We start from the raw sequence: 18,427 nt of genomic DNA on the forward strand, positions 1-18,427 counted from the left end.
CATCCTATATCTAGACACCTTGTTAGGGTGAGATTTTTGTCTTCCAAAAACTTTTCTCTTGAGCTTTCTTCTCTAACTCCTATCACCACCTGATCTCCAACCAAGCGGTCTTGCAACTGTGTGTCTCCGAAGTTGCAGGACTTGGCTAAGTGGCGAAGTTGTGCAATGTAGGCCTCTATTGTCTCGTCTTGTTTTTGTATCCTCATGTGAAACCTGTAAGACTCGTAGGCTTCATGTGTCTTTCATATGCAAAAGTCGTCAAAAGCTTGTATGACGCTTTGGAGATTTTTCTTATCTGCCTCATCCTCGAAGTGGAAACCTTCGAAAATGTCTACAGCATCTTCCCCAATCGTCGCTAGAAACACTGTACATTGGAAAGCTTCTTCTTCCTTGTTTAATCTGGTGGCGATCGCATAATTTTCGAAGTTTCTCTTAAACTTTTTCCACCCTTGTGCTAGGTTTGTGCCATCTGTTACGTTTAATTTTGATGGAAGGGGTACGTTGGCTGTGTATTGCTTCTGCTGGTTTTCCCTGTTATGTTGTGCCATTTCTGTTCACTTGTTGTGGAACTAGAAATCCAGAATAGATCTACTCAAATAAAAGACTTTAAGTCTAGAAATCTAGAATCTCCAGACCCAAACAAACAAACAAGTCACAGTCCCAACTCAACACTTTTCATAGTTCAAAACATCTAGATTCTAGTTAATCCAGGCCTATTACCACATCTAGATAATCTACTTCTATCCAGATCTCTAGTTTCTACTTCCAGAATCCAGATCTAGATCTAAAATCCTTCCCGTTTTCAAACAGTTAACTGCCTAAACCTAACTAGTCTAGACCTCTATTCTCACAGAGCACTGTTCTTGACAGATAAACTCTAGGACTTCATTGAATTTGGGTGTTTTCTTGTAGCCACTTCTGACACCATGTAAAGTTACCTGGCGGTCCGATGAGTCGGGTCTGTCAGGGGGCCCCGTCCAAGATAAGTGTTGCCTCGTCGTGGTCCTGAGTTCGACTGAATATCTCAGTGAGTCTCTCAGACGATGTCTGCCTATTTCGCGCCGGACCCTTGACGTCATCCAAGGGCGTGCCACTCTCTTAATTATCTTGTCCCCACAGTAAAGATAAGAGTAATGTCCCTTGACATCACACTACTACTACTACTACTACTACTACTACTACTACTACTACTACTACTACTACTACTACTACTACTACTACTACTACTACTACTACTACTACTGATATTATTATTATCATTATTATTGTTATTATTACTATTATTATTATTATTATTATTATTTATTATTTTTATTTTTTATTATTATCTTCATCACCATTATTATTACACCAAAACATTTTTAAAAACCTAAACTTGTTTTCCTCCACTGTGATAAACAGCAGTATGTTTTTAAACAGAAGCCATTATTAATTATCACTCAGTCAACTAAAACACTCTATCAGTCTTATTATGTTTTGTTTTGTTTGAAATATTGCCAATGTTTTACGAAATACGGTCCATCCCAATGTTAGACTCCAGAGTATCAGGAGCACTGCCTAGCAAGGCAATAGTAGCTCTTATCTTCACACTTTTGAAATATGCACTCCTTTGTAGTTCTGACTCCGGTGTTCTTTCTTTTAACATTGAATATTATTATGTTCTGCCCAATCCCCCCCCCCCCCCCCCTCTCTCTCTCTCTCTCTCTCTCTCTCTCTCTGTCTCTCTCTCTGTCTCTCTCTCTCTCTCTCTCCCTCTCTCTCTCTCTCCATCCCTCTCTCCCTCTCTTTCTCTTTCTTTTTTCCCCTTTTTTCTTTGTTTTCTTCTCTCATTCTTCCTCTTTTTCTCTGTCCTTTTCTCTTTCTTTCTTTCTCTCTTTCTTCCTTCCTTTCTTTCTTTCTTTCTTTCTTTCTTTCTTTCTTTCTTTCTCTCCCTCTATCTCTCTATCTCCCGTCCTCCGTGACTGACGAACCGAAATTAAATTCAGAAATATCCCCCCACCTTCTTTCTCTCTCTGTCTCTGTCTGTCTGTCTGTCTGTCTGTCTGTCTGTCTGTCTGTCTGTCTGTCTGTCTCTCTCTCTCTCTCTCTCTCTCTCTCTCTCTCTCTCTCTCTCACACACACACACACACACACACACACACACACATAGACACAAACACGCATACACACATACATACACACACGCACACACACACAAACACACACACACATCAATGAAACGAACGAAAGAGCACTCAAAGTTGGGAATCAATAGTTTATTAACAACGCTATTTTTCGTAGACAGTATATATTTACGTATGTCACAAATTTGGGATACTGCCCTAGTTATGTCAAAAATCTGCGGTAATAGTGCTATTCTAGTTGCGATGGCTGCTAATCCAGGAGAGGAAGGCACTGACTCTAGTGTAGAGGCCAGGGACTATGCCACATTGGTTCTTAGGTCCAGCAGAGACGATACCGTATTGGTAGTATCGCCCATCTGCTTCCTTGCACACCAGAGGACCGCCAGAGTCTCCCTAGAAGAGATGGGTAAAGAAGTGGTCGAGAGAAATTATCAGATTGAAATACATAGATGGAAAGAACAATTTTGTACCAAAACTATACCGGCCTAGATTTCTCAGCAATTATAAATAATATAGATTTAAATTCAACATGGGAGCGCCCCAAACCCAAAAGCTTTTTCCATTTTAACACTCTGAAAATTGCAGCTTCGATTATTTAATTTTCTCTTCTTTGCTTTACATCTCCCCTTTTTGTTCTTTACTGTGTACATGCACATGAATCTTTTCCCATTCAATGTTCCTTGACGCAAGCATAAAAGAGTCGGGAAAAGAGAATAGAGCATTCTAGGCTATTAGATTTGATATTGCATTTGCAATAGTAAGACACTGTGTTCAATCCGGCTCCTCTGTACCGTGTACATTTGGGAAACGTACCTCTCTTTATTCTCCAGAGTTTGCTAAGCCGCAAACAATAATATATTAATGGTAGGGCCGGAAATAGCACTGTGAATGACAGAGTACTGCGCCAAACAGGTTGCTATACTCTACACGGGTGTTTGTATATTTCAAGTTTCTTTGAAAATATTATTTATTGCTGGAGTTTTCCCTCTATAGCCAGAACAAAGAAAACACCCCTCTTAATAAATACATTTACTAGTCTTCTTGATCTTCAAATAACTAAGTATGATGTAACGCCAGCGTCACTCTGAATGCATAATGAGAAGGAAAAAAGGAGGGGGGAAAAGGGATAGGACAGGAGGGGAATCTTGACCCAGATTAACCATTTATCTATTTTCGCTTAAGAACAAAGATCTCCCTTGCTTACATCACAGGCATCCTTATTGTTTCCCCCGGCACAGAAAGTGGTGCTGTCGCTGCCATACTCGTCCCTACACTTCTGGTCTGTGGCGATGTTCACTGCTGCCCAGAACATGTCGTCCGGTGACTCGGCATTGCGCCCGTCTGCGGGAGGAAACATTTACATGAATTAATGGTAAAAAAATCAACCGAGATAAACTTACAGCGGGAGGCCTGTCAGGAAAGTAAGGGGGAAAGTAGTCACAACTGAAAAAGTTGACTTATAGCACATATATATCACATTTACTTTTGATTTACGGTATACTTAAAAAAGATGCACACTACTTGCTATGACTAAAGCACCAATTGTACCAAATAACCTAGGCATCCAAAGACATACAGCAGGGAAAAAATTTCACACTAGAGGATGACCTTTCAGTAGAGTTCTGAGATTAGCCTCACTGTTTTGATCAGAATTTGGTCAAAATGAGTCTGATGCGTCGTTGGATCTGTCTGACTATCTGTCTATGCATCCATCCATCTATTTATCTATCTATCTATCTATCTATCTATCTATCTATCTATCTATCTATCTATCTATCTGTACCTCGCTGTCTGAACGATCTTTCCACAAATCTCTTTTTTGAGCCTCCTTGTATTGACTTGTTTTGCTTCATCATCATTTACTGCAGTTCATCCTGTTGGCTGAGCCCTCTTGAAGACGCCAGTAAAATAAAATAAATAGCGTATAACCACTCACTGCTTGTGACTCCCCATCCCATGGTCTTGCAGCCAGAAGCTTGCTGAGGTGTCTTAGAGCCATCCACCAGACATACTGGACGCTGGCACCGGTCAAAGGTCAGAGGTTTGCTCAGTTTGATGATGGCAATGTCGTTTTCTAGGAATAAAGGAACACCTAAAGATCAATCCACCCCTGTCTTATGCATTGAAGAAATAAGTTGACAACAAAATTAAGTAAACTCTTCATACGCATTATAACATAACGTTTTCCCTGCTTTCACCTATTCAGTCATTGTCTTTCTTGCTCTCTTTCTCTCCTCTCTCTCTCTCTCTCTCTCTCTCTCTCTCTCTCTCTCTCTCTTTCTCGCTCTCTCTCTCTCTCTCTCTCTCTCTCTCTCTGTCTCTCTCTCTCCCCTCTCTCTCTCTCCCCTCTCTCTCTCTCTTTCTCTCTCTCTGACTTTCTTTCTTTCTTTCTTTCTTTCTTTCTTTCTTTCTTTCTTTCTTTCTTTCTTTCTTTCTTTCTATCTAACTTTCTTCACCATTTCTTTCTTTCTTTTTATATTTTTCTTTTTTTTTTCTTTCTTTCTTTCTTTTTTCCTTTCTTTCTTTCTTTCTTTCTTTACAGATGAACTAAAATTAAAATATAAAATTTAAACTGAAGTTTTCATGAATTATGTGTACTACATTTGAATTTAGCTGCTACCGGGGAATTAATATTTTTGTCATACTTATTGTATGTTACATAATACATGAAACAAAGAAAATCAAAACAGCAAAAACAAATGTGATAATGACAGTAGACATGGAGAGAAAGTAATAATAATTATAAATGCAAGAAGGCAATTGTTTAAAAAAATAGAATCTTGTTTGGCTGTTTGAGTAATGACAGCCCACACTAAGCTCACTCACCGAGATCACCGTTGACGTTGTATTTCTCGTGCACGGTGATCTTGATGGCACTGTTGGTACGGAGACCGGGGGGTGGAGGGGAGTCAAAAGTAACCTTGGAAGAGCCGGAATAGATGACCATGTCAGACGGGGCTGAAGGAACTTCCTTTCTTTGGCTGGGGAAGACACAGGAGGAGAAGGGGAGATAAGATGGCGTCGTTTATAAAACTGGTGAAATCGTTATATATCTGCAATTGCTGTTATCAATATTGTAGTTCAATGACAAGATGGGCTTGACAGCTTTAGGTCAGAGGAGACCAGAATAGAAAAGAGAAAGTAAAAAGGTGGGGTAAGAAACAAACAAAAATTAAAATGACTTTAATAGTGTTGGTCACTTACCCCGTGATGTCACCAACCAAAGACACGAAATATTGATGGGTTTGGATCTAATAAGGACTTTGGGGGAATGAGCACATGCGATATACTTGCAGAACTGAAAGTGCAGTAAAATCTTCATTCACACAGATTCAAATAGAACTCCTATGCACTCCCATTTACCCTTGAACTCAACCATGTTTTACTCAATACAGAATCTTACAAATACCTCTTTTTATGTGAAATTGATATACGTTTAACGCCCCTATCAACACAGTTTAGTTATTTAAGAAGCGGGACCTCCGAGTTTAACGATAGGGTCGAGTCAAATTGGAAATTCGTGTAAAGTGCCTTTCCAGAAGACAACTACCTCTCAAGCAAAGTCAAGTAAAATAACAATAAAAAGAAGTCCATAAAGTTCTTGCCTGTTCGGGTTTGAAACACAATGGCCAGCTGTGAGGATCGTGCTCTCGTCGATGATGGACCCTCCACAAAGGAAGCCGTTCTTCTGGTCGTAAACCACCACCATCCACGGGTACTCGCAGCTAGCGGACTTGGTGCCACCGACGATTCGGAAGTTATTGGCTTGTCCACACTGACCATTGCTTGGGCTTGGTGTATTGTTAGAGGGTGCTGCGAATACAAATATGTAAAATGCCTTTTTTATTTTGAAACTAGAACTTTTTTTCTTCTATATATTTTTAGTTAACTGAGGTTATAATGCTATTTAGTGGTAAGAAACATATTGTCATACGATACAGGATCTTAGTAATGCATACCTTAAAGTACACCCCCAGAGGTAACTGTTGCTCATGTATGGCGTCCCACTTTCTGTTGTTATTCTAGAAAGTTTTATTCTTTAACAAATTAGAGGCAAATAATTGGAAGATATTATTTTGTGTGGTATTTGTCTCGAGATTGGGAAAATAGACTATTTTTTATCTGATAATAAACAGGATAATTCCTTTGTATTATGTGGATGTACATGCACCTTTAACAAATTAATGGCAACTACACGTCTCTCTTTCTCTCTCTCTCTCTCTCTCTCTCTGTGTGTGTCTCTCTCTCGCTCTCCTCTCTCTCTCCCTCCCTCGCTCTCTCTCACTCCCTCGCTCTCTCTCTCTCTCGCTCACTCTCACTTTCTCTCTCTCATGCTTTCTCTATCTCTCTTGCTCTCTCTCTCCCTATCTCTCTGTATATGTGTGTATGTATGTATGTGTGTGTGTGTGTGCGTGGGTGTGTGTGTGTGTGTGTGTGTGTGTGTGTGTGTGTGTGTGAGTGTGTGTGTGTGTGTGTGTGTGTGTTGTGTGTTTGTGTATCCGCCTTCAAATAAGTGGACATACCGTTCACTGTTGGACAGGCTTGTGTATTACATTTCTGGCTCTCCACGGCTAAGGAACCTTGCTGTACACAGTCTTTGTTGTTTCCTGTGCTGCAGGTTCGAGATCTAAACAGGATGCCGCCCCCACAGGATGCGCTGCAGGGTCCGAACCCAGACCATGGGCCCCACACTGGTGTGTTCACCGAGCCTTGGGGTTCGGATGTCGAGAAGAACGACCCCCAATAGTCGTTGTCGTAGTCGTTGTCGTAGCCGTTATCGTAGTCGTTGTTGTAGTTGTAGCCGTAGCCGTAATCTGATTATAATAGGATATTGCATTAGCTTTCCAAAATACAACATAACAAAAAGTTGATGTTGTAAAGAACGACTGCCCAATAGTCGTAGTCGTAGTCGCAGTCGTAGTTGTAGTCATAGTTGTATTCGATTATAATAGGATAATACATACGGTACATTAACTTTCCGAATTACAAATTGACAAAACTAAATATTGATTTTTATTAAGAGCTTAAATTTAATGGCTAGACAGAAAAGAGATAAAATGCTGGAAGTTTTTTACTTTTTAAAAAACATGACTATACATGAGTTTCGCTCGCATTCTTTTCATCTCATTTACGAGAAAACAACAAAACAAAACTTAAACTTTTCAAATCGTAGCAATCCACACAAAAACAATTGATCAAGAGGTTTTAAAAACCAATGCAGCAATACGACCGTTGTAATCTTGGATTTAATTTGAAACGCGATAAGAAGGCATACTTTTTATTCACCTCACATTTGAGAAAGGTGACTGAACGGTGACTGACACTCTGTATTTTAGTAAAAGTATTGATCGAAATTATCCTTGTTGATCTCAAAAGCATCTCTACTTTTGTTTGTCTTACCAGAAAGTGCAGTACAGAGCCATAAGATTAAAAACAGGACAGAGACACGAGGAGATGAAAAAATCAAGATCTTGGGGCCCATTATAAAAGTTTAAAATCATGAATTGACAATCAAATCCTGTATCAACTTCACAACATTGAGCGTGGAGACCCTTCAATCATATCGCTACCTCAGAACGGCAAAGTTCAATTTGAGATTTTTGACCGTTTTGAGTTACTAAAGACCATGAGGTCAAAAACCAAATGTTCTATCTGCTGTATCAAAACCTTAAGATTATTTTGAGTCGCTATCAAGTCAAAAAATTTCATTTGAAAAAGCTTGACATGTTGTTTTAGTTTTAGTAGAGGTTTTACGACGCTCGCAACTGCATAAGGTCAAATGAGCGCCAGAAGATTAGAGGTGTTTCAAGAGAGTAACAAACATAAAAAAGAAGAAGGGGAGATAAGGATGATAGATGTTCGATAGGAAAGAAGGAGCAAACCATACCAAAGCACCCGCCAACCATCCACTTGACAAGTTGTGAAACTCAAACTTTCGAACGTAAAATGTCTCAAAATGTACTGTGCATATATAACCTTGTAATTCTGGGGTAGCGATAGGTCACTGCAGGGTGTGAGCCTGTGAGAGAAGAGGAGTTTAAATCAAGTATTTGACAACATCCTTGGTTACAGATTTGTTTAAATTTTTGTAATTTTTTGGGGCATGAAAAATAAAGGTGAGGCGCCTTGGTGAAATCAGGCGCTTGTCAAATAAAGGCATCGAACAAAACCCCCGGCATTTTTCTTCCTGTTTGGCAATTTTTATCAAACTTTCATTTTTTGGCTCAACGCTATTTATGTTCATTTCAAATTCATCGCTCTCTGGCTTTCCCTGAAAAGCGTTGATTGAAGCCGCACACATTTAAATTTACAGTTTTATAAGGATTCTCAATCAAGTTTTGGAAGTTATCAAACTTTGGTGGCCATTTTCTCTCTAATTTTACCTCTAAAACCGAGTGACCCCAAACTCCTTCAATCTATAATACCTCAACTTCTATTGGAGATGGATGTATTTAGCTGTTTCATCGAAAGCAAGACAAATGAACAATCTTTAAGATGATGCCAATAACTCCATAAAATGCCCAACATTTGACAAACGCCTGATTTAACCTCCCCGAGGCACAATCTGAATGAAAGCTAGAATCAGTACAAAGACCAATACCTTGTGCTCCTGCCAGGGATACTGTACATAAGGCCATAGAGAAAGCCGCGAGTATCTGGAAAGATGTTCCCATCGTTATCAAGTTTTTTTTTTATCTAAGTGATACTGTTAACTTTTGTTCCTTCAGACTGAGCAGGGTTTCCTGTCTGAAATGTTCTACTGCGGCCCAACAGTAAGAAGCAACTTGCTCTTCCGACGGGCTGGTGAAGATTACTGGAGAGAAAACATGACTTTTATAATAAAAAGTGTTGATGTATCATATTGATCAATTGTCTTCTGGGGTTTCAAATATGACTTTGAATTTCTAAGCATACAAATGCTATCGTGCAGGAAAGTTCGTGGGTGTAAGGAACACTTGTCTTTTTCCCCATGTATACTGGTGGTTGAGTAGGAGGCGGTAGCATGTTTATCTAATTGAAATCAATTACCATTGACCTTTGGAGGTTGACTGTTGTGAGACGGCCACGCCATTTCTGGTAACCTGAACAATTTACTGAGGAATTGTAATGATGATAGTGGGTGGACAAGATGCGAGTGTTTCTTTTAAAGATCCATTATATTTGTATACATAAAGATATCGAATTAAGCATGTTTGTGTAACCTCTAAGTGAGAGGGGAAAAGAAAGTGGTACACATGATATTATAATTAGGCTGTTTACATTGTTGGTGTCAGCGTAAAGTAGTTGCATGTTCTGCAAAATATGACCTTTGTCGTTCCTTTTGTCAAGAGAGACTTTTGTTGGTATTTTAAAATTAATTTTTGTTTTGGCTTGTTTTTTGTTTGTTCGTTTTTGCGGTTTAATTGCATGCTGTTTTTTTTATTCAAACTAAACAGCAAACCGTCATGTTATAATTTCATTATACAATTCCTCTCCGTTTTAACTCCAAATGTTATACACTCAATATAATATTTAAAAAAATAAAAATAAATGAACTTGTTTTTCAATCACTTAATTAAGAAAATGAACCGCATTTGAAATAATATTATGTTCAAACTGTGCAAAACTTTCAACACAGCATTAACATTGTTGTCTTGTTCGTGTATCTAATTTTTCATGGTAATACATTTGAGGGAATCACTGAAAACCATTCTCAGTCAACCAAAACTTTGTAGCTTGCTTATTGCCAGACCTTTGAGAACCCCTCTCGCTCGACATATTATGTTCCCTCAAAAAGTGAAGAAACACAATAATATTATGTTGCATTACTTCTTACTTGATAAGTGTGTAACACGTCACGTTTTCCTTGCTTTATCGAGAGGTATGTTGCTAATATTATGATTTAAAAAAACAACCATTGATAGGTAGTGTGTTATACACTTCCCATCGATGTCATTTTGATCATATAGGAGTGGGCTGCTTCAACCCCACTAGTCCAGCCAAATATCTTTCAATGGGTAAGAGAATACTAGTTCAAACACAAAACTACTCCATAGAAATGAAATCTCGATGTAGAAGTGACATAGAAGAGACAAACCATGCCGTCACTGACGATGGTTTAACGAAACGCGCACGCTTTACTGTGTTTTAAAAAGGTTGAAAACCTCACAATGTTTATACATACCCATGTGAGGCTTAGATTATTCTTTAAAAGTTTATTTCAATGACGATAGGTATAATGTTTGTTTTTCTTTGTTTTTCTTTGTTTTGTTTTGTTGTTTTGTTTTGTTGTTTTTTTTGTTTGTTGTTGTTGTTTTTTATTGGGGGGGGGGGGGGGGGGGGAGTGTTTTGTGGCACACACATAAGATGATATGTGAGCTCGCGAGACACATTAAACATTTTCAGTTTGGTAGGAATGAATTTTTAAATTTTGCCCCGGTGGCGACTGAAGCCTACTCTTACCGATTTTAGGACCACTAAAGAATCCTTACCGTGCACAATTTGAACACTGCATCTCAAGAGATTTGTTTCTCCCTTAACCTAGAAGTCTAAGCTTTAGGTCTTACCTATCCTAAGATCAGGGGTGTGGCTGAAAGAAAGAAGTAAGAAGGAGCCAAGGAGTAGCAGTAGAAAGGCTGCAGAAATAGTCAGGAGTCAGGAGGGAGCAGAATGGGGGAGGGTGTGAGGGGGGGGGGGAGTGGAGGCGAAAGCATACGACTGAATATGGTTAGAGAGCAGGAAAGGAGGTGAAAGGAGAACATTTTAGAGAAGAAAAATGTCTGTCGCTTCCAGGTTTCGAATCCGGGACCTATTGAATGAGAGGCGCAAACCGTACCCCTAGACCACAAGAGCTCCCGTATAAGATTTATGTGGGGTTGTTTATACAGAGGCGTCCAAAATTTTAAAATGTTTGTACCTAATAATGCAGCGTACCATTTTAAAGCTAACTGAATTTTGCATTCTCTGGTAAAACTGCTGTTGTCGGAAACAAAGATAGATGAATAAAGCAATTTCGATAAACGTCCCCCGAGATAAGGTCACTCAAATTTTATCAAAATCAGACTTGGCAACATGGTGTGAATTCAAAGAAACATTTTAAAAATGTGTTCGCGCTTGTATTGAGGTGCATCGACATTGACTAAATGGACATGCATCGAATATCACCAGAATGGAGAATATTATTGTGTCTGCCATGACAAATATTTTATTACGATATTTTTAAACAGATTGGACAACAAAGGAGTCACAACTACCTCACAAAACATGGATTTCACTTTAAATATGCCCATAGTATCTTTTTTAGGAGGCACCAGTTCCGTGTAAAGCACGAACCCTTTTTGTGAATGGACTGTCTTAGTTTGATTTTGGAATAAGCCATCGGTCAGTGGGGAACAGAGGTCACGAAACTGCCATGATTTAGGGGTAGTCTGGCTGGAATGAACAAAACCCCACTTGTTAGAATCAATGGAATGTTATGTTTGGAGAACAACAATACGCACGTACTGGAACGTTACGTCTTACCCTTATTCCGTTATGGTATCATCAAGTAGGCATCTTTACGACCAAGCACCTTCTCATAGGGCCAGTCATCATCATCATTGCCTTTCTCCCCCTGCACCAGGGTATAGGCCAAAGACAAACACCTTCCACCTTTCTCTATCCTGGGCTAGTCTCTTGATGTTATTCCAGGTCTTCCCACTTTTCTGTATATCGATTTCTGTGATTCTTCTCCAGGTTCTAGGCGGTCTTCTCCTTAATCTTTTACCCTGCGGATTCCAATCCAAAGCTTTCTTTGTTATGCAGCTGCTTGACAAAGCTTTCTTTGTTATGCAGCTGCTTGACAAAGCTTTCTTTGTTATGCAGCTGCTTGACTTCTTAAGAGTATGTCCAATCCATCGCCACCGCCTTCTTTCTACCTCATCTCTGACTGGGATCTGCCTTGTTTTCTTTAGCACTTCCTCGTTGGTGACCCTGTCTGTCCATCTGATTCTCTAACTTTCTTAGACACCTGTTCAAGAAAACCTGGATCCTCTTTATGCAAGTCTGTGATGCGTTCCATGTCTCACATCCATACAACAGAACCGACTTCACAGATTTGTTCGAAGTGAGATATCTCTGGTCTTCCAAATCCTATCCAAAATATGAAAGCAGCCTGTGCTTTTCCAATGCTGGACTTTATTTCAGCACCTGTTCCTCCCTCTCTGTCAATTATACTCCCAACATAGCAGAAGGATTCAACGTCTTCTAGTGCATTTCCTTCTATTGTGACCTGCTCCTTTCGTTGTGCATTTGTCCTTAGGACCTTTGACTTTCCGGCGTGGATCCTCAATCCAACAGACACCGGAAGGATGTTTAATACTGAAGTCTTTGCTTGCATCTGTTCCTGGGCGTGCAACAGAAGCGCCAAGTCGTCTGCAAAATTCAGATCGTCCAACTGTGTCCATGGTGTCCACTGTATCCATTTCCCTGTCCTCTGGTGGTTTCCTTCATCAGCCAGTCGACTGCCAATATGAAGAGGAAAGGTGATAGTAAACATCCCTGTCTCACACTAGTCGTGATGTCAAAGGGCCAATGCCACTAGATGATTTTTGGAAAACTGAATCATAATACTATGCCAACGATGGAGTATGTAGCCCAGATATGAATTCTTAAGATTATGTGGAGCCCCACGAAGAAACGCGACTTTGCTCCCAACTCAGACATTTTGTTTGAAACTCTCTAGGATATTTGGGACGAAATGAAAAAGATTGTTTAGTAGTAGTAGTATAGGGTTTTACGGCGCTCGCAACTGCTACGGTCATATGAGCGCGCAAAGACAGTTTGTCTTGTTTTTGTTTGTTTTTGTAATGTGTTTTACATCGCTCGCAACTGCATAAGGTCATATGAGCGCGCAGGACACACCTAATATTTTCAGTTGGTAGAAAATTTGGAATTTTGCCCGAGTGGCGGCCGAAGCCAACTCTTATCGATTTTAGACCACCAAGGAATCTTTAACGTGCACAACTTGCACACGGGCCCTCCGAGATTTTTCGCCCTTGTCCGAGAAGGCTAGGTGTAGATCTTTCCTACCAGAAGATCAGGGCTGTGGCAGAAAGACAGCAGTAAGGAGGAGCCAAGGAGGAGCAGTAGAAAGGCTGCAGAAAGAGTCAGGAGCCCAGAGGAGGGGGCAGAGGAGGTGGGGGCAGAAAGTGGAATTGAAAGCAGACAACAGAACATTACTAGAGAGCTGGAAAGGAGGTGAAAGGAGACAATTTTAGAGAAGAAAATTTTTCGGTCGCTACCCGGATTCGAACCCGGGACCTTTGAATGAGAGACCAACACCTTAACCTCTAGGCCACGAGAGCCCCCATAGTTTGTCTAAAATTTAACACAGTTCGTGCCTAAGGATTTGTGTTCTACATGTCGTGTCTAATGGCGTCTGAATAAAATTATTTAGTGTTAAGTTCTAGTTTTGCGTTGTATTAGTGACTGCTCTGTTCTCCAGTCTAGTTACTAAATTATACCTCTATGCTCTCTGTGGTTAATTTTGTTAGACGTAAATTTCAACCCTGGTACCCTTCAAGGCCCCCAAAGTTTGAACTTAAGTTTTCATGCCCAGTTGCAAATATCTGTAATGTGTAGGGAGGAATCTTGTTTATTTGTTTGTTTGAGTAAAGAGAAGCTCATTGATACAAAAATGGTCATTTAGTGCTGGCTAAAATTAAAACAGACAGACAGAAACAACAGAGGCAAAGTAAAGAAGGGGGACCAACCACCCGCGGGAAGAGTCTTAAATGACAAAATGCAACGGCTCTTTACTAGATAAAAGATAGGGTACATGCCATGCGCAAAAAATTTGACTGGAAATATTGCATCGGTAATCAGTCGAGCTCGCCGAAAACGACCACCCATTGTTGAGGAAAAATTTGGTCAGCTTAGACTGGTGGTTCTCTTGGACAGTGTCATTGTAATACCCCCCCCCCCCCCCCCCACACACACACAAGGGAGGAGTGGGAAGTGATAGTTTTTACAGGTGACTGCCTTGATCAGATGGTCTTTAGAGCAGTATCGACTGTATTTACCTTTCGTGGTTAGCAAAACACGTTGTTTGTTGATCGCTATGTTTTTTGTTTTCGGGATGAGCACCTCATGTCAGGGTTGCTTGACTGTAATTGATTTCAATTATGTAAACTTACGCCTACTCCTACTCGCGACCGATGTGCATGGGAAAGAATCAAATGTTGCACACATGGTTTTTACTCAGCCGCCTTTGCCTGACAAAAACTTCAAAGTCGTATCATTCGAAGCCCCCGAGAAGGTTGAAGATCCATAAAAGTCCTGTTTTGTTGCAAAATCTTCACAGGCCTATCAGTCGGCAGTAGAGCAACACAGACAGGGGGCGAACTCCCAGTATCAAGATAAAAATACAAGTAAAACTTAACAAGAAAACTTGACAACGATGGGAACACCTTTCCAGATACTTGTGGCTCTCGCTGTTGCTTTATGCACAGCCTCCCTGGCGACAGCACAGGATGGTAATATTTTTGTTGTAATTTTTATAAAGTCTATCTATCTATCTATCTATCTATCTATCTATCTATCTGTCTATCTATCTATCTATCTATCTATCTATCTATCTATCTATCTATCTATCTATCTATCATCCAGTTACAGTAGCTTTAGTTTCGGTTCACACAAAAATCCTTTATACCACAATTAATTATTGCGAAAACAGATTGCTAACAACGGATAAGAAAGACCATAAATACTTTGTTTTACAGTCTCACTTTTTTAATGGCTACTGATCTATTGATTTAAAATGACTGAAATGTGTCCTAAAATAGTAGTCAGTATCAAACCCCTTCAGAAGTTAGGTGGCGGACGTTTTTGTCTGCTAGTTGCATTTCGCTGAACTTGCAAATGACAGACTCGGGTTTCGATTCTCTCTGCATTGGGTATTGCAGCCTTTAGAAAGACACTGTGCCATATTTCCCTCTGTTTACCAAGCTGCAAATGAATTACCATATCGGTAGAAGAAAAGAAATTAATTAAAAACTAAAAATGAGAATGATAGCGCTCAATATCTAATAGAGCCATTCACCTAAGGGATTATAAATATAATTATTACGCTATGGCCCTTGCCATTCACCCGGTGTCCCTCGCGAGAATGAGATATTCAAGTAGACCGAAAGTGTCAGAATAGGGAGGGTTAATATGATGTTAGCTACTGAACGTTAATCTTTTCCATAAATACTTTTATTGAAATTATTAGTACTGCAATACTGTATCCTTAACTATCTCTAATACAGAGTGAGTGCAATTCACCCAATCTTATGGTTTCTCGCCCACTCTTTCAAAATCATATCGGACCACTTTGTAAAAACTATTAACGCTTTGATGGCGTGCACTTTGGTCTTTCAACAACGCTTGAAGTTGAAGTTGAAGACGCAAACTGTTTCAGGGCACTTTAACTAAAGGAAGAAGTATGACTTCGTCAATCCTACACAATTTTCAATTTGATTTTCTTTATCTGAAGCTTGGAAAGGCAGGCAACAACATACATGCTGTGAAATATGCACATTCTTGTTTCTGATTCGTGTAAATGGCATATTTTGATCTTCTGTCGAACATAATAATATGTCCGCTACGTACTTGGAGAGTTAACATCATACACGTATTCTAGAGCGAAGAATGCAGAACACACGGACTAGCACTGCAGAAAATCGCACCAAGATCTTGCCTTGTTAGCATGAAATGACTGCTCTTTATTTCTTGTACGGTCTGACTAGCAATTTGTGTGTTGTACCGTATGTGATGAAAATAAAATTCAGTTTTGTATTTTGTTTTTTTTTCTTAAAATTATAAACAGATTACGAGTACGACTACGACTACGACTACGACAACTCGTTCTCGTCCTTCTCGACATCCGGACCTGTGAACACACCAGTTTGGGGCCCATGGTCTGGGTTCGGACCCTGCAGCGCATCCTGTGGGGGGCGGCATCCAGTCTAGATCTCGAACCTGCAGCACAGGAAACAACAAAGACTGCACAAACCAAACTTCCCTTGCTGTGGAGAGTCAGAAGTGTAATACACAGGACTGCCCAAAAACAAACGGTCAGTAGCGTGTATCTCTGCTTAATTAGATTGCTAGGCAACGACAAAGAGAGATGTTATTGTTATTGTGTATCGAATTGAACAAGACTGTTGTTTGCATATACATACACATAAAACTACGGGAAACGGATATTCCAGGGGTGTTGTTTGAAGCAATACAGCCTTTTTTTTTCTAAGACCTACTACAAATACTAAGAAAACTCAGTACAGTTATTTATATGTCTATACTGAACTGTGTTCTACGTTAAACGGAAGACAGGTTGAAACATAAAATAGGAACTACTGTTCTTTTAATTCCCGCAGCCTAACTTCACTGATTTAATTTTCTAAAAGGACAAACATGCAGAACTAAGCCCATTAATATCAAAGCAGACCAGATGCTTACATATTACTGTGTAGATTGTCTTCTATAGTGCGGTCAAAATTCGTGGCACAACTTATCCTCAAATATCTCTTTGACGGGAGAATCAATATCATCCATACTTTGCACAGCAGTTTATGTCAATTTGTTTTAACTAAATCATATTTTTACAGAACAATTGCGGCTAGATTTAAAAACTTTTCTTCATAAATTTATATAAAATACTTGAAATCTCTGTAACACGTAAAATGGGATTATTCACAGCACCTCTCGCTCCTCACACATTTTGATTGCGCATATGGCCTACGTCACAGCTCACCAATGACAATTTTTTGTTTCAAAACTTGTTACAAGAAATTATTTCTATAGTGAACACATTTTGTGCACTAATGGTTCTCAAAACATGCATCCAATGAGCATAATGTCCTGATTAGAAAAACATGACGGACTTACTATTAAAAACAATATTGCCCCAGCTGTTAATATTAAAAAATCTGTAGAAACCACCCACTTGGATTTTTTAATTTGTATTTATTAAGGAATTTTCTATAAAACAGCTAGCAGGTGTTTACAAAAAAGCTGATCTGTTAAGACAAATTGATACAAGTCGTTGTGCGAAAATTGGAGAACCTATGTTCTATAGTTGAGGAGATATTTGACAATAAGTTGCGCCGCGAATTTCTGACCGCACTATAATAACATGTACAATGGTTACGTCGCAAAAAGCTGTCAAGTGGAATTAACTTACTCTGATTACGCATGGCGTATGCAAATGAAAAAACCAACCCATAAACATTTTCAAAATTTTAAATATTTAATATTATATTTCATCAATATGGATTTAAGGTCTTACACCAGCAAAACTTTAAAGCTTGTAGTGTCTTTTTGTAGACACGGCAATGGTAATGCCATAGCCAATGACGTATTAACTGAAGAGTCGGTACTGCCAACCGTGGGCATTGGGGAAGTTGGGGAAAGGGAAAAGGAGGAGGGTTGTGTGAAGGAATTGGGAAAAGGGTAATGGGTAAGGGCTGGAACGGGAGGGTTAGGGGAGGGATAAAGGGGGACGGACGAGTGGCTGTAGATATGGCGTATGTAATATGTGGGTATAACACAAGAGTTCGCTTATTCGTATTGTCCAACCAGAGAGACCAACTTGGGCCAGGCAATTAAGGGGTTTAAAGCCTTGCGCTACCCACACTTGCAGATTTAAAACTGAAGGAATTCTGCATCATCTGACTTATCAAAATACATGTACGTGAAGATTTGTCCGAAATACGGTCAGTCAAAGCACACAGAGGAGACACAAGTCATACGTCGCTGTTGCAGAAAAGAGGGGATAATTGGGAATATTTATATAGTCACCCTTCTTAACGAAGTTTGAAAGCATCTATATTAAAACTTCTCTCCGATGAAAAAAACCCCCATTCTTTACTCGCAGCCCCTTCTAACATCACCCCAAGCAATGGTCAGTGTGGACAAGCCAATAACTTCCGAATCGTCGGTGGCACCAAGTCCGCTAGCTGCGAGTACCCGTGGATGGTGGTGGTTTACGACCAGAAGAACGGCTTCCTCTGTGGAGGGTCCATCATCGACGAGAGCACGATCCTCACAGCTGGCCATTGTGTTTCAAACCCGAACAGGTAAGAACTTTATGGGCAACATTTTATTTTACTTGAATTTTTCTTTGAAGTATGAGTGAGAATTTGCCGCTAGCCTTATATGGCAGGATTTGTGGGTATCCAGACATGCATAGGATGTTTATTCGCATTCGTATGAATAAACATTTTTCTGCATTTCCAATTCTGCAACAACAATAATAATAATAATAATAATAATAATAATAATAATAATAATAATAATAATAA

General features: G+C 39.6%; 2 protein-coding genes across 2 annotated transcripts in view; one reads left to right on the forward strand and one right to left on the reverse strand.

Moving 5' to 3' along the window:
• Positions 1-2,235: 2,235 nt before the first annotated feature.
• LOC101863294 (trypsin-1-like) lies at positions 2,236-9,065 on the reverse strand. The gene is made up of 7 exons (XM_005107192.3): positions 8,725-9,065; positions 6,647-6,937; positions 5,729-5,936; positions 4,950-5,104; positions 4,060-4,197; positions 3,328-3,464; positions 2,236-2,516 (listed from the first exon to the last, which is right to left on the reverse strand). Exons 1-7 carry the CDS (start codon positions 8,795-8,797, stop codon positions 2,358-2,360), a joined length of 1,161 nt encoding a protein of 386 aa, XP_005107249.2. The 5' UTR covers positions 8,798-9,065; the 3' UTR covers positions 2,236-2,357.
• Positions 9,066-14,541: 5,476 nt separating this feature from the next.
• LOC101863052 (trypsin-1) overlaps positions 14,542-18,427 on the forward strand; it is a 9,060-nt gene continuing 5,174 nt past the window's right edge. The window contains exons 1-3 of the mRNA XM_013087398.2: positions 14,542-14,631; positions 16,030-16,198; positions 18,001-18,202. Coding sequence (XP_012942852.1) covers positions 14,542-14,631; positions 16,030-16,198; positions 18,001-18,202 — 461 coding nt within the window. The remainder of the gene's footprint in view (positions 14,632-16,029; positions 16,199-18,000; positions 18,203-18,427) is intronic.

The sequence above is a fragment of the Aplysia californica genome, unplaced genomic scaffold, assembly GCF_000002075.1.
Source record: "Aplysia californica isolate F4 #8 unplaced genomic scaffold, AplCal3.0 scaffold00584, whole genome shotgun sequence".
Lineage (NCBI taxonomy): Eukaryota > Metazoa > Mollusca > Gastropoda > Aplysiida > Aplysiidae > Aplysia > Aplysia californica.